We start from the raw sequence: 16,239 nt of genomic DNA on the forward strand, positions 1-16,239 counted from the left end.
GATTAGACCTTGTAGAGCTGACCTGCAGATCTAGAAATGCCCGTAAATATGCCAGCTCTTTTGCATCAGCCTGAAAGTCCACCACGCGATCAAGACGACCTTCATCCCATGCAAATCCATGCCACAGCAGGATCCCAATCGTTCGAGACAGTCCGACAGCTTGTCTGAGTTCATTTGATTTCAGTTCTGGTATGACCCGACACAATCTACTCCAGAAGAACTTCCGCAGCTCATCTGCCCGCCGATGATACGAGAAGACATATGCGCCTTCTACCTCTTTCAACGAACCAAGAAAATGCTCAATGCCATACAAGCTCATCCCGAAAGGCAAATATTCCGCTTCTGCCCAGTCAACAACCCCATTCAGCTTCCACGTCTCAGCATCGACCAAGATATTAGACGGCAACAAATCACCATGATTAAGAACAATCGGCAAACACTCCAACCCTCCCTTCTGCATCGACCCAAGAGCCAATCGCGCAACCTCCCTTAGCCTAGCAGTCGGCAACTCACCCCCAAGTCTCCTCAACCTCCCCTCCACCGACACCCCAATCCTCCCTTCCCCCCTTCCCTTCCTCCCACCCCTCCACCCCATCCCAAAAAACTCCCCCAAATCCCCCAACAACCTTTGCAACCTCCCATGACCCTCCTCTTCCTCTTCCCCATTCCCCAAAACCTCACACCCCCTAACCCCCTCAATCCCCCCCATCACACAAACCTGCAAAACCCTCCTCCTCCTCCTCCTCCTCTTCTCTCCAACACACAAAACCTCAAACCTCAAAGCCTCCGGCACGAATTCTCCAAAAATCTCTCGAGCTTCACACGCCATACTCCAAGGAATCGAAAATTTGTATAAACGGAATTGCAAGACCACAAACGTGTGTTGCTGCTGCTCATCGCCATTAGAATTCTCGTTGTGATTGACAACGAGAAAAGTAAAACTGCATCCGCCTTGCACTCGTGCGGGAAGAGGTGTGATGGAAAATGTCCGAGGAGGGAAGAGGGAGGAGATGTACGGGGAGAGGTGGTGAAGGGAGAGGGGGATTTTGTTTTGGGCGAGGAAGTCGGAGAAGAAGAGGTTATTCATCATGATGGTTGTTGTCGTGGTTGGTTTCACGAGGGAAAGGGGGAAAAAAAGTATAGATAATACAAACCAAGGTAAAGGTTTTATTTACTTGTAGATACTTTGTGATGAGAGGAAAAGAGCATAAGCAGGCATGATTTCATCATTCGGATGTATGCAGAACGCTCGTTCTGTAGCCGCGGATCCGATATTCTATCGTGGGGAGAACTGGCATCTCATGCTGGGGTATTGTTTCGTATCCCACATCCATCAAGCGAATCATGTGGAGGAGGAGGTGATGACAGCCGAATCAGATCAACCGGGCATCTATCAAGTAGCTAAGTATCTACTAGAAGCCCGCACCATCAGCCCACGTCCACGTCTCTCGCTCATCACATGTGAGATAGATACCCACGCGCGCAAATATACAGCCCTGGTAGGCTTCAACACAGAGTGTTCCTGTATATGCAAAAATATAATGTTAGAATAACCCGAAAACAAGTGCTGGGACTGACCGAATCGGGCGAAACGAGAACGAGGAGAACGCGGGGAAATCACGTGCGGGAACTTTAAAATTCGCGGCTACTCCCGGGCCTCGCGGCCGCCTCGCGAACGGGTATAGATCGTCTTCCTTACGTAAGCGTAAAAGGATAGCTAATAGAGGATTCGAACCTCCGATACTAAAAATCATACCCTCGCTAGTTACTACCCCGTATCTCTACGGGGACTACGAGCGAATAACTCTTAGTATCTAGAACCGATCTAATTAGCTAGAGGGTCGTAGAATATAGATAATTATATAGATCTAATATAGATAATTGTATAGATCTAAAAAAAAAAAAAAGGTCGTAGCTAATAAGGGAATTAAACCCCCTATCTATAATATTACGTAAGGTAGGCTACTAAACTTTACCCTATATAGTGCGGTATATAGTTCGGTATTTCGCTAACTAGAGCTAGCTTCTAATACTAATAACTAGCGAGGGTATAACCTTTAGAACTACCTAATTAGCTAGGAGACTCTATTTATATAGCGGCTATAAACGTCCCCGCTCGCTTAGCTCCGGTTACGTACTAGAATGCCGCTCCTATCGTACCGCGTCTTTCTTTGCTAGAGGAGTAGATATAGTATCGGCGCGCGATAAGGAGAGAGTAAAGAGTAAATAGAGGATTAGCGAAGATAAGGAGAGGAGAGGGTAAGATTTAAAAGAGAGACTCTCTTTTCGCTATTAGGATAGCGTAGATCGATACGTCTTACTAGTATATCGCGAAGACGACGTACGCGGTCGTCGCAATTTTCGTAGTAGTAGTAAATAGAGGGTTAGTCTATTACGGGAAAGGTAGTATAGTAGTAGAGAGGAAATAGAAAGAGTAGGAAAGGAGAGCGAAATATATAGCGAAATATAGGCGATAGTAAGAGTAAGACTATTTTTATTTCATTTCTACCGATTTAGGTACTACCGGATTCGCGGCATTCTATCGCGCTTCGTAAGATTACCGGCAGCGCTATCTACGTATAGGTAGCCGCTACGTAAGATATAGTAGTCGTACGGTAGCGACGGTAAAGGTAGATATAGAGAAGGTACGGAGTATATCGCGTACGCGTACCTCCGACGCGATAGTATCGATTACTTTAGCTACGACTATACTAGGTTGCTAGAGTTGCACCGTCCGCTATCTTTATATAATTCCCGTATTAGCATCGAGATCGCCTACTATATATACTAGACGTGCTTATCCGGATTACGCTTAATATCGTTGTTACTATAGGCGTTATTAACGTTTAGGTTTCTTTCGCGCAAGACGTCGTATAGGTGCTACGTAAAGGTTACCTAGCTCTAGTCGTTTACGACGAGTATATAGGAAGCGGGCTTATTAGGGTTATTCGGTAGAGTTAGCGTACCGTATAGGAGCAGATCTTGCTTAGTATAGAGGGTCTTACGGCCGACGTTGCCGTCGTACTAGATAGCGATAAGCTTAAGCTTTAGGTGTCTACCTATATCGCTAACCTAGATAAGGTCGCGTATTTCGTAGGCAAATACGGCTCGCGCTATAGTATACGTAGCGCCTAGTAGAGGCTTTATATAGCCGACGTATATACTAGCGGTAGTTAGCGGCTAACGTCGGTAATGCAAACGTAGATTAGTATCCTTATAAGTAATCGATCTCCTCCGAGTTTCCTTCGCTAATAATCCGGCCGCTATATTCGTTACATGCCTCGAGTAGCTAAGCGTAGGTACCGCGTACGGTTAGGCCGCTATCCGCCTTAATAGGCTCGCTATTAGGGAACTCTATACTGTCTAGCACTCTAGAGAAGACCGGCTAGCGCCTTAGGTCGGTAGCGCGCGGCGTCTTAAGCGCGTTTATATCGATAATAGGCAGGTTCTAAGCGTTGCCTACGGTCGCTATCTAGATTATATTAGCTATGTCTATACTAGTTAATACGCTAGACATACCTCGAAGGTGCTTAACGTTGCGTAAAGGGTAGATATACGAGTAATAGGTAGTACTTAAGTCTAAATAAAGGTACAGGTATCGTATACTGCGGAAGGTATTTAAAGTAAGGTAGGTTAGAGTAGGTAGAAAACGCGACTAATATCGGCCGAAATCTGAGTTACGCGGAAGCAGCCGAGCGTTACGCGATTACGTTATCGCGGCCTAAGGCCTCGAGCTTAACGGTTTATATAGTCGATATAAAAGACATAGCCGACAGATATAAGGGCCGGGCACGACATATAAAAGGGCGATAGAGATAGTAGACATAAAGGCAGCTACGTTGTTAGAAACTATAAAGGAGCGAGCGATATCTAAGCTAAGATCTTTACTACCGCCTCCCTACTATATCGCAATTTACTAAATAGCCTACGTATTATTAACCCCCGATTAACTATTTAGTATACCGTTTAGGTAGACCTCGCGTAGTACTAACCTAGGTAGGCACATTGTGTCTACGTAACCGTTAAACTATAAACCTCGATAGATGCCTAAATTGTAATTATATATAATGTCGATTACGGCTTGCTTAGAGAACGGCTATATAGTCGAGCCGCGGATTTCCTCCTACGTCTCGTCTAACAGTTCCCCTATAGCTATAGTATCGGGGCGATAGCGATACTAAGGCCGTCCGGAGTAGCTATAGTTGCAAACTCTAAGCGGCCCGTATCGCCTACAATTAAAGTATTAACGGTATTAGTTGTTAAACTACGCCCGATCTACTATTATATAGAAGGCGCTACGCGTCTAGGGAGGTCGCACCTAGTTTAGTAGGGCTGTAATCTAGTTAAAGACGTCTCCTAGCGTCGGCGCGTTCGCTACGTCGATATCGATATCTTAGCTAATCGTACTATAGTAGCGATACAATTCGCCTTTGTATAGGAAAGGGGAGTGCTAGTAGAATAGCAAGCTAAGTATAATGCGACGCGTGCTACTAGAGACGGCCGCCGGCTATAGGCGCTATAATTGTACGCTATCGGTATTATTTACCTATTTCGGGAGGTATAGAAAGTAGTTGCTACTCCCCTAAGCGTAGATAACGTTTAATATATAGAACTTAACGTTATAAGGGAGCACGTTATTCTATCGGATCCGTAATTATAGACGAGGATTCTCTATAGGCAGGGAGGCTAGTTCTTTTAGGTTTAGTCCGACGCGATAGAGGAACTATAGTAGCGGCGCGAAGTAGGTATCGTACCGCGTCGGGGTATGCTATTTTAGATCTAGGAGGAGGTTATTAATTTTAATGCGGCCTTATACGACGATACGGAAGAGGTAATAGACGCGTTAGATAGCTACTAGTTCGGTCGGGAGGCGACGGAACAAGTCTTTTATACCGCGAGGATCGATATACTTAAATTCGTCGACTTCGGTCGGAGAGTAGAGTACGGCTAGTTCCTATAGAATAAGGGCAACGAGCTTATAGGTAGCAAAGACGCGGTAGACCGCAGAGTCTAGGTATAATACTAAAGGCGGCAAGGGAAAAATAGTGTCTATTTATATAGCGTAGAAGTAGTCGAGGTGCTTAGAAAACTAGAAGAGGTACGGATTACTTAGACCTAGAAAACTAGGCGGGCGTACTTTGTCTCTTATTGCCGCCCTAAGCTAACTTTCGTATATTTGCTTTTTTCTAATATTCCCTACCTTAGCTGTTTGTACCTTGTCTCTTAGTCTTACTATAGCTAGATATATCGTAATTAAATAGATATGCCCTACGTAAAATATGTAGCGTTATAGTATTTTTGTAATATATCGCAAAATGTAGATTGCGAATAAGCCTATCGGGTCGGTTAGCGAAACTTTACCTATATTAATTAGCTATAGTAGAAATATCTAGTAACTATAGAGTTACAAATGTTAGGCGATATCGGCTACTACAATTCTGTAAGCCGTAGAGGAGCTATATTAAAGAGCCTAATATCGGCTACTACGGTCGTATATATCGAATATCCTAACATACCTTAGATTACTTTCTATCTAATTATAGCACCTAAACTCCGAACTCCTACGCGCAAGCGTGCTTTACTAACGCCTCCGACGATAGTCGTAAAGTAGAGTAAGCGTTCGAAGCGTAATACGCAGTCCTCTACCTCCCCTTCTCTATCGTTACTTACGTATATATAGTATAGCAAAAGGTAGGAAGTTAAAGCATTTAGCGGTCCTATTAGCTATAACTAGACGCCTCTCTACTGTACTTACGCGCCCGAAACGGCTCCTACGCTCGATTAGGCGCTATAGGAGCGGAATATACTATCTACTATAGTAGCGGTCTAGGTCGTATAGCCGTCTACCGCGTCGTATACGTTAGCGTCGCCTATAGTAGATAGCGCTCCTTTCGAAGATAATACTATAGGCGATAACGGTTTGACTCTTTTAACGTCGACCCTTAGCGCTACTCTAATATATAACAAACCCGGCGTAACCGCCGAGATCGCGGCGCGGCTAGATAGGAGTAATAAGGTCTACGCCGATACGTTAGACGAGGAATAGGGAGATTTCGACATATTCGATCCTAACGACTTGCTAGGATTCTATCTAGTAGACAATCTCCCTTTTCCTTTAGTAGAGTCGATACGCGGTACTATCGAAATTAACCGCATCCCTATCGGCTAAGAGACGTACGTAGACGCGGATACTACGAGAGATATAGATACCGCGCGAGAAGGAGTATCTAGTAAGTCTTTCGGGGTATACTAGTTACAGCTAGGTCTCGCGTTTACCGTCTCCCTATTCCTAGAAAATCTAGCTAAGTATAGGGAACTAGTAGACGCTACGTAGGAAGCTACCGCGATACTAGCTAGGTATATCTACGGCTCGAACTATATATAGGAAAAGAGGAGAGCTAGAAAGCGAGCAGTCGGTAGGCGGCTATAGCTAGAGCCGAAGAGGAACTTACCTAAAGCCTACGTACGCTAGCTAAAGTCGCTTAAAGTCTATTCTATTAGGGAGATAATTTATACCTATTCGAAGTATAACGCTAATTATTTTATCGACGAGCGTATATACCTAAGTAGTAAAGTAGCCCCGAAATTCAATTCGTACTACTCGAATAGTAGTATTACGCCTTTCGATAGCCCGATCCCTTCTAATAAAATAGAGCAGTTACTAATAGGGACAGACGTTGCCGCCTGCGAATTCTAAAAGAATATATATAGGTATAACGGTGCGATAGCTTTTACGTCGTTTATAGTAGATACTAGCTCCCGCGTCGGTTCTAGCGTTTAGCCGGTAACAGTATATAGCGAAGCGTACTATTTAGGTAGCAATTTTTTCGGTAAAGACGGCGTCCCTCGCTATACGTAGCTATACTTCTACGACTAAGATTATACCGCAGAAACTTACTATAAGTAGTACCCTAAGCTACGGATAGACACGCTTAGAAAACTTATCTAAGTAATTCGAAGGGAGAATGCGTTCTACTAGTAGTTTAAGTCGGTATACGAATTTTTTAAGCAAAGCGATAAGGCGTACGAGGTTAAATTTCGAGCGGCAACGATAGATATCGTATACGACGGGAAAACGTAGACGCGCGCATTCTACCGTCCTACGTCGATAGAGGTAGCCGCGCTATACCCGGACAAGGATATAGCGAGTATCGAGTAGGCGGCCGGCTTCGAGTTAGCCTAGCGGTTAATATATAAAAGGTTAGAGGGTAAGGCGCGTAATTTTACTATCGCGTCTTAGGGCGAGGATAGTAGTATAGGTAGGTTGTAGCGCGTAAATCGGTTCTATTCCGCCTACTTCCCGCTTTACTATATTTTACTCTAGGCGAAAGGTACGCCCGGTTACTTCTAAGAGTTAGGGCGCGGAGTTAGACGTAGTAAAAGTATAACGCTACGTAATTACTAGAAGTTTATACTATATACGCGTCTAGCGGTATTTCCGACTATTTTCTATAGGCGGCGGCTCTTCTAGTAGCTAGCGGTCGACGCTTAGGCTACTATCGACCTAAATATAATCCTATAGTATCGTAAGAACTAAGCGACTATTCGCGCTGCCTTATATAATTAGGTATAAGACTTCTTCCTAACGCAAAACGCTAGCGATATTAGTCGGCGGATAGCGGGTAAGGTTGTAAATAGGCTTAACGAGAGGCGCGAGCCCGTAGGCAGGCGGCGTACGAATCCTAAGTCTAGGCAACTAGCGGAGGGCCTAGAAAGTCTTAGGTTCCCTCGGGTAATCCTACTATCGTCGTTCGTAAGTAGAGATCGGTAGATATATAATTAGTATAAAGATTCGATAGCGCTAGTAGAGCATTTCGGGGTACTAATATACTTTATTACTATAACAGCGAATCCGGACTAGCTAGAGGTACAGAGTTGTCTGTTTACGAACTAGAGGGCATCCGATCGACCGGATATTATAGCGCGTATTTTCGCCCGCAAGGTAGCGTAGCTCCTTAATAATCTATCCGAAGGCAATATAATAGAGAAGTGTATTGCGCGCTACTAGAGGATAGAGTACTAGAAGCGCGGGTTGCCCTATATATATATACTAATTTAGATAGATAAGGATGTCGTAGGCGAGCCGGCCGCCTATATCGACAATTTCATTCTCGCCGAACTACTAGGTAAGGATATCGACCCGGATAGTTCGCTTAGGGAGTTAGTTAAAAAGTGCATAACCTACGGGCCCTATAATAGGCGGGAGTACGACTAGGGACGAGGAGCTATATAGTATAAGAAGGGGTTCCCGCGTAGCTTTAGCGACTATACTACCCTACCCCTAGACAGCTTCGCTAAGTACCGGCGTCGCAATAATAAGAAGTGCTTTAAGAAACGTATAGGGAAGAAGTCGTATATATTCGATAACCGATAGATCGTTCCCTATAATCTATATCTACTAAAGCGCTTCGGGTACTATATTAACGTCGAATAGGTATACTCGGTAGCGATCGTAAAGTATATTTACAAGTATATCTTTAAAGCGGTCGAGCGTATATTAATATATATTAAGTATCTAGACGACGAAATAGAGGCGCACCTTAATATACGCTATATTAGTCCTAGTTAAGCGGTATACCGGATCTTCTCTTATAAGAAAGCGAATACGTTTCCCGCTATCGTACGACTTAATATACATTTGCCTAGCGAGGATCTAATATATTTCGATATAGACGAAGAACTAGACGAGGTATACGATAGGGCGCGACGTCTACGGCGCTCGAAGTTAACGGCCTTCTTTAATTTGTGCTCCGATTCCGAATTCTATAAGCAGACGACGGATCTACTATACGTCGCTATCCCGCGATCGTTTACGTAGGATCTAAAGGCGTATACTTAGAAGCTAAGGAAGAAATAGCAGTCGATTAGCTACCTACTTACGCTATCGCGAGCGTAGGGTAAACTACTATATTTACTAAAGCTCTTATAGGTAACGCGCGGCCTACGATCGTACGAGCATCTTCGTACCTATAATAGTATCGTATACGAGACTTTCTAGTAAGCGGCTAAGGCATTAGGTAAGGTGCAACCCGAAGACTACTAGGACGTCGCATTTACGGAAGCCGCGTATACTAGGACAGCGTCGATGCTCCGTTAGATATTTGTAGTCCTTATTACGTAGAACTAGCTAAGTAGTAATAAGTAGTTAAGGTTTTAGGAGCGTTATTAGGATAAGTTTTGCAGCAACGTTTACTTAACGCTCCGTCGCTAGGAAGAGTTCGTAGCGGACGAGGATCGCTAGGAGAAAATCCGTAGCTTCGGGCTCTAAACGATTATCGACTAGCTAAGGCGCGCCGGAGTAAACCTATAGGAACTTACCTTACTAATACTAGACGAATATTAGGAAGCGAAGTTTAGGGTTAATACGGCGAAGCGGCGCGAGTTAGACTATAACCGATTAGACTAGTTCGACCTATATACGTCTATATTAGAGGCTTTAAACCCCGGTTAGCGAAGGGCGTTCGTCGAGATTTAGGCTAGTATCGAGTAGAAGGTAGAGCGGTCGTTATTCCTTCGCTTCTTAAATAGGTTTAGCGGTACTAGGAAGACGTTTATATATAAGACCTTAGCTACGGCGTTTCGCGCGGAAGGGAAGATTATGCTTTATATAGCTTCTACTAGGATTGTAGCCCTACTACTGCTAGGCGGTACGACGGCGTACTATCGCTTTAAGATCCCTATCGATAGTACCGAAAATTTACGGTCGATGCTAAAGAAAGGCACCTTCGAAGTAGATATAATTAAAGACGCCGCATTAATTATCTAGAACGAGGCGCTATTATAGCGGCGCTTCGACTTTATAGTCGTCTACTACCTCCTATACGATCTTAGAGGGATACTTAGGGAGAAAACGCCGCCGTAGTTCGGTAGTATCCCGGTTATATTTAGTAGAGATTTCGCGTAGTATTTGCCCTTCGATATAACTTCTAAGGGCGACGAGGTCGCGGCGGTAGCGGCGGCTACGTAGCTATATATTACCGCTACGCCGTTCTAGACGGACGTTAGGGTACTATAGTTAACGGAAAATATACGACTGCGAGCGGAGTCCGAAGCGTCGGTAGCGATAAAGTACTCGCGATAGCTCCTCCGCCTAGCGTATAATCCGCTATATGCTAATTGCCCGATACGCCTACTTCCGTACTTAAAGAGGGTTCTAAACATTAACTAGCTAGTAAAGGCCGTCTACCCTTAGGAATTAATAAAGGCTTCGTATGTCGATCGAACTATACTATATAAGCGCGTACTCCTTACCGTATATAACGACGTAGCAGATTGGATTAACGACTTCTATAACGGTATGTTTAGGAGCGGAGAGGCGCGTAAGTATTACTCTAAAGACTACGTCGATTAGGCGGCGTCTAAAGCGCTCGAATAGTCGGGAGTCGAGGAGAGTATATCTACTATAATATCCCTACTCCGGCTGCCTAGTCTACTACCGGCACTCTTACGCTTAAAAGTCGGAACGCTAGTAACTATTATAAGAAACCTAATCCTATATAAGGGTATCTATAACGGAACGCGTATAGTAGTAACGTCGCTCTACGACTATAATATTGCGGTATATAAGCTTAACGACGAGCATAACGACGCTAAGTACCTTATCCTACGGATTAAATTAATCGAGAGTAGAAGGTATCCGTAGGCGATCTCTAGGCGCTAATTTCCGTTAAAGGTCTACTACGCGATAACGATTAATAAAGCGTAGGGTTAAACCCTCGATAATATTAGTATAAACCTTCGGGCGTTACTCTTCTTATATAGACAGCTATACGTAGCGATATCGCGCATAATAGATATTCGAAACCTGTTCGTACTAGTAGACAAGGAGTAGTACTGTTCGATAGACCCGTAGTATAAAGGCAGTCGTTACGTAGCGGCGTAAGAGTACGGACCTATTAGGAAGAATAATAGGGGCGAAGACGTATATAGCGACGACTACTAGTTTAGGATTCCGGATCTAGTACTAACTAATCGCCTCTTCTACGAGACGTATAACGTCCGTTAGCCCGGTATTAGTATCGCGGTTCCGGCGGAGTTAGTAGAGATCGTAAATCGTATTCTAGACGAAGAGCGAATTTTTACCGGCCTTAGTTTATAAGAGAGCGGTATTAATCCGCTACTCGAAGTTGTATAGTACGGGTAAGGATATATCGGCGAAGATACGGATAGCGTAGATAGTAGCGATACGTCTAAGGATATAAGTTAAAGACTATTACTATAAAATGTATAGGTAGTCTTAGAAAATAGAATAGTTAATCGTACGTAATTATACGGGGAAGAGATTGCTTACTTACTCGCGGTATAAATTACCTTTTACTACCGACGTTAGATTTCTACCTTCGCTCCTCCTTCTTCTCCGTACTCTACGTACTATGTCTAAATCCTACTCCGCGGCGTCGCTACTATCTTTAATCGACGGCGTAGACTATCCTAGAAATCCTAGAATTCTACCTAGCTTACGATTTACGCTAATCGAGGGTTACGATTACTCGAAAGCGTTCGCCTAAGCTATTTTAAACGCGTACGAAAGTAGCGAGATCCGGGGTTTATAAGACGTATATAGCGCGTATACTCGGCGAGTGCTCGCGGGAGAAGGGCGAGATATAATATTTCGGACTAAATATATCGCGTCGCTTAGGGGAAACACTTAGAACGGCGCCGACATTCGAGTATAAAGAGGCGCTTTTATCTATATTCTTAGGATAAACGCGGACTAGTATACTATCGCCGGCTATATATAGCAGACGGATTGCAACTACTATATATATAGCGGGCATTTCGTAGGCTATAGACATAGCTATACTATTACGAAGAACGGGAACTATACAAATTGCGTAGCGTTATATAAACCGAAGCGGTACTCGTACTACCGGGCGCAATCTAGAGAAAGTAAGCCTACAGCAGACTATTCTAACCTATAGTTGCTATACTAATATATATAGGATCTCCGATATATAGGAAACAGTAGAGATTAGATAGCGAGGAGCGTAAGGGGATAGTAGGGCGGTAGCAAGGAAATAATTCTATTATTCTTAACCCGAAATGCCCTATTCCTATCGAGAATAAGCTCCCTACGCTCGGTCTATTCGTACGGGATATTATTCCCGCGTCTTAAGATAGCTATAATTCTAAAGAAATCTTTAGATCTATTCGGAAACGGCTTATCGACCTTTACGACTATATCCTCGATATAGAAATCTATTAGGCGTGCTAGTATACGGGACTGCTACTCGAAGAGGCGCGTAATAGGAAGCGTAAGACTACGGCGACCGCACTATTAAGGATCTTAGCGGTCGAGAATTTCGACGTATAGGACGACTAAGATCGAAAGGTCGTATAAGCACTATATAAAGATCTTAACTATATGCTCTATAAGCGGAATACTAATAGCGTATACCGAACTATTAGCGCTAATAAAGCGTTAAACGGTCGGTAGAGAGCCTACGAAGAACTATAGAGCTATAACAGAGGAGTGCGATAAGCGCGTAGGTAGGAATAAATTTCTCTATTTAGAAGGAGAGCGATAGACGACTCTAGAGCGCGATTTCGAAAGGCTTAGACGGCGTCGCAAATAAGGCAAGTCGTAGTATAGAATATCTCTAAAAAGGGGTTGCGAAAACAACGATAGGCTTATAAAGTAGTAGTAGGGGGGCAAAGAGATTCTTACGAGAGTAGTAGAGTAAGTACGTAGGAGGAGAGAGATAGCAAAGTTAAAAAGACTTAAATTTTTATATATATTTCTTAGGCTAGCTCGACGCTATCTACTCTATTTTAGCTCTCTAGTCGCTACCTTAGATACTTAGTAGGTAGCGACAATAGCTGCTTCTAGTATATATATCGCAGATTAGCGACGAGGTCGGCGTTAATAAAGGAGTAGCGGAAGACGCGTTACTAATAGTCCTCGATCTACGCGAGGTTAAGATATAGTATATCGTAGGCGCGTAGCTATTCGGCGATAATAAGCTACCGACGAGTCTATTAGTTAGCTAGACCGCAGCCGGGAGTATAGATACTAGTACCTAAGAGGCCGGTCGAGTATAGAGGCAACTAATAGAGAGAGTCGGTAAAGAAGTCGTAGGAGATAATGCTTATAAAGTCGTATCGAATAGTAGGGTTCTAGTAGCCGGGCTAGTAGGTAACGAGGTTCGGGATGTTTTAGTATAGGGCACGGACGTTATTATATATAATGTCGACTTTGTTTATATTACGTAATTTGCGCAGTCGAGCCGTAACGTAAAAGTTAACTAGGACTAGTAATAGTTAGCGGACTTTGTTTCTAAAGCGTCGAGCGCTGCTAGATATACCTACCCTAGTTCTATAAGCCGGGAACCTATACGAAGGCAATAAACTTAGCAATACGGATAAAACGTAAGAGGCTACGTAGGTACTAGACGCTATTAATAACGTCGATAATAGGACCGTTTACGCTAGAGAAAGTTATATCGTCGGAGCCTAGGGTAATAGGAGATAGGACGTAAGGAGAGCCCGAGCCCTAGCGAGAGCTACTAGGAGTTCTAAGGTCGATTATAGCGCCGCGCGAAAAGGAGATAATAGATATATCGACTACAAGAGGTTAGCGCTAAATATACGTTATAGGCGTTATCGCTTACCGTTAATTAGTAATACGTTCTGCTATAGCGTTGCTAGTAGGAGTGTTAATTAAGGTAGGTATATAGAGGTAAAGGTAGTGCTACGTAGCGTTATTAAAGGCGTAGACGTAGTAGAAGGTTTAATAGTTGTTAGCCGATATTAGTCGAATTTTAAGCGATTAGAGCTTAGCGCGCGTAGCGTAACCGGCCTAGCCCGCCGTAACAGGAAATTCGCACCCGCGTAACTCATGCGAAGTGAGGGCCGGTACGCCCGGATTTAACAGTAATAGCCGCGGCGCCTAGAAGTCATAATATTGTAAGGCCCGCCGTCCGCGTCTGCGACGCGGACCAGGGACTAGTTCCTGTATATGCAAAAAAGGTCCCAGAGTGTATCTACTTTCCCAAACCACCACGTCTAATACGCCAGTCCAATGCCTCATAGCGTTTTCCACACATATTGCAATTCTTCACCACACAATTCAAAGGGTATCCGGGGTTCGTTTCGCGCTCTCGCTCTTTCCAACTCAATCATTTCCGCATCATATCCCAAACGCAGGTAGAAACGCCTCGGACCTATCGCTTCGGACAAGCGAAGTCATGATCCAAAGTCCCTTCCAACCCAATAAGGTTGCATAATAATGCCGATGCGCACGCCGTGCGTCCGTCGCAACGGCTCCGTTATGCTCTGAGTCAATAATTACCCTGGCCATCGCGTATCCAATGTGGACCCTGTCTCAGGCGCCAAAAATAAACCCGCAGGATTTGACCAAGGATGCACTTCAAGTGCTAAACACCGGAGCCTTGACCAAGACGGACCGGCCTCGGACTGAGATGCCAATGCCAGCAGCCATTCGTACCCTCGGTGGAACATCGCGCTCGCCTTGAGCACTCTCGGGCCTGTGAAGACTACTCGAGCTGCCTCCGGCGCCTGCATGTTTGGCAGTTGGCTTCGATTTGCTCGTTCCAGTCAACGCACTGAGCATGCTCCTCTTTCGTGATTGATGCTCAGCGTTGCCGATTTCCGTCATATCTGTCACATCGCTGGTCGCACTCTTCATTGACGCCCTCTCGGCCGCGTCTTCGGCGACAGAGATGTGTAGAGGAGGGATGCCAGACTCTAGCTTCATCTGTTCGGTCAAGATGCCGTATCCAGGAGGGAAGTAGTCGATGACCACGTCTCTGCTCTCCAGTGGCAGGTGAATTGCTATGCTCACAACAAGCTCGACGATCATGTGCACACCGCCTTCCAGATCCGAAGGCGGAGGATCGGTCAGATGTACAGCAAGTGCTTGACATAAGTTATCTTTGAGCATGTCCGTGAGTCGCTGCCGGTTTTCCGGGCAAGATGGTGATCTCAATGCTTCTTGCAGGCCCTCGAGAGTAGCCAATCTCCAGTTCACGATCTTTGAGGTAAGGAATTCTTCTTCCTCCGCAGTCTGTGACGCGGGGGCGTACTTTCGAATGTTCCGCTGGACCGTCTTAAGTTCGGCCGAAAGCCTAGGGTCAAGATCTGGATGGAAGCACTTGTCGAATACCTCCTCCACCAGCCAGCTTGAGATGAATGCTCTGCCGGCTGCAGTCATCTCCTGTTTGCCTGTAGCGACAGCATCTTTGTTCACTGAGTTCACCAGCCAGGGCGGTATGCTCTTCCAGCTTTTTCGTATGCTGAAAGCAAGCTGTGCAATTAGACCGTCGAGTCGGTTGAATCTGGTGGTGTATTCGCTGTCGTCTAGGGACGTTCGTGATTGTGATAGACGCTGGTGTGCAAGGCTGTTTTGAAGCTGTTTGACCTGGTCTTCTTTCTCGAAGTAGTATTTCTTGACTTTTGTGTATTTCTCGCCTGCAGCAGCATTAGTCTCCAGTCGTGGCGATCTTCTGAGCAGATACGTACGCAGTTCCTTGTGATCCTTGACAAGCTGTGCGACCTCATCATCGGTCATCTCATCGCCGGTAGTCTGCAAGGGCTGGGGCGTCGCTCTCCCCACATCAGTATGCTGCTGTTGCTGGGTGGTCTGGCCGCCGTTGCCTTTGTATGGCTGGCCTTGGCTGGTGGGGGGAACGACTGAGGCACTGAAGGCTGGCACTTGACCTCCCTGGTTCGCGGTTGATCCTTCACGTGACTGCGACTGCATGGCGTTGTGAACGCTCTGCCGGTTGCCGTTTCTCACTGCCTTGGGAGCGGGCAGGGCGCCATTGTTCGACATGGACGACGAGTCGCCGCTTTGCTGCGAAAAGCTGCGAGATTGGTTCAATGCCGGACGGCTGGGCTCGGTCTGGTAGCTGCCGGTTTCGGGCGGCGAGTACTGCTGGTGCTGCTGCTGGTCGTGGGGATAATCGTTTGGTCTGGGGGACGAAGAGGTGTGGAGAGCTAGGCCTGCGTTCGACGACGGGTTTCCTGGGGCGGTGCGAGAGGCCTGATAGCTGCCTTGTTGCGGCTGAGGTTGATGATGGTGCAAGGATGGGTGTGGCTGTGCAGACGCATTTGGGTACTGGTTGGAGCTGGCGCTGGCAGTGTTTTGGTGGCCCAACTGGTGTGCCTGCTCGTGGCTGGCTTCGATGGGCGGAGGACTTAAGACGCCCTGGCCGCCCTGACGCTGCTCGCGAAATACGTGCTCGGTATTCAGCCTCTGCAGCCGGCGCTGCGACCAGC

At 45.5% G+C, this 16,239-nt stretch overlaps 2 protein-coding genes across 2 annotated transcripts; one reads left to right on the forward strand and one right to left on the reverse strand.

The window, feature by feature from the left end:
- Positions 1-1,217: 1,217 nt before the first annotated feature.
- MYCFIDRAFT_171401 (uncharacterized protein) lies at positions 1,218-9,241 on the forward strand (the record flags this gene model as incomplete). The annotated part of the gene is made up of 3 exons (XM_007924880.1): positions 1,218-1,516; positions 1,566-1,621; positions 9,225-9,241. 3 exons carry the CDS (start codon positions 1,218-1,220, stop codon positions 9,239-9,241), a joined length of 372 nt encoding a protein of 123 aa, XP_007923071.1.
- MYCFIDRAFT_210242 (uncharacterized protein) lies at positions 1,364-14,736 on the reverse strand. Its single transcript, XM_007924881.1, has 2 exons — positions 13,952-14,736; positions 1,364-1,522 (listed from the first exon to the last, which is right to left on the reverse strand). Exon 1 carries the CDS (start codon positions 14,714-14,716, stop codon positions 14,369-14,371), a length of 348 nt encoding a protein of 115 aa, XP_007923072.1. The 5' UTR covers positions 14,717-14,736; the 3' UTR covers positions 1,364-1,522; positions 13,952-14,368.
- Positions 14,737-16,239: the final 1,503 nt, after the last annotated feature.

Source organism: Pseudocercospora fijiensis (genome assembly GCF_000340215.1).
Source record: "Pseudocercospora fijiensis CIRAD86 unplaced genomic scaffold MYCFIscaffold_2, whole genome shotgun sequence".
Taxonomy (NCBI): Eukaryota; Fungi; Ascomycota; class Dothideomycetes; order Mycosphaerellales; family Mycosphaerellaceae; genus Pseudocercospora; species Pseudocercospora fijiensis.

Excerpts from the sequence above, each read along its gene's own strand:
- MYCFIDRAFT_210242 (XM_007924881.1), bottom strand. The coding sequence starts at position 14,716 with ATGAAGCTAGAGTCTGGCATCCCTCCTCTACACATCTCTGTCGCCGAA.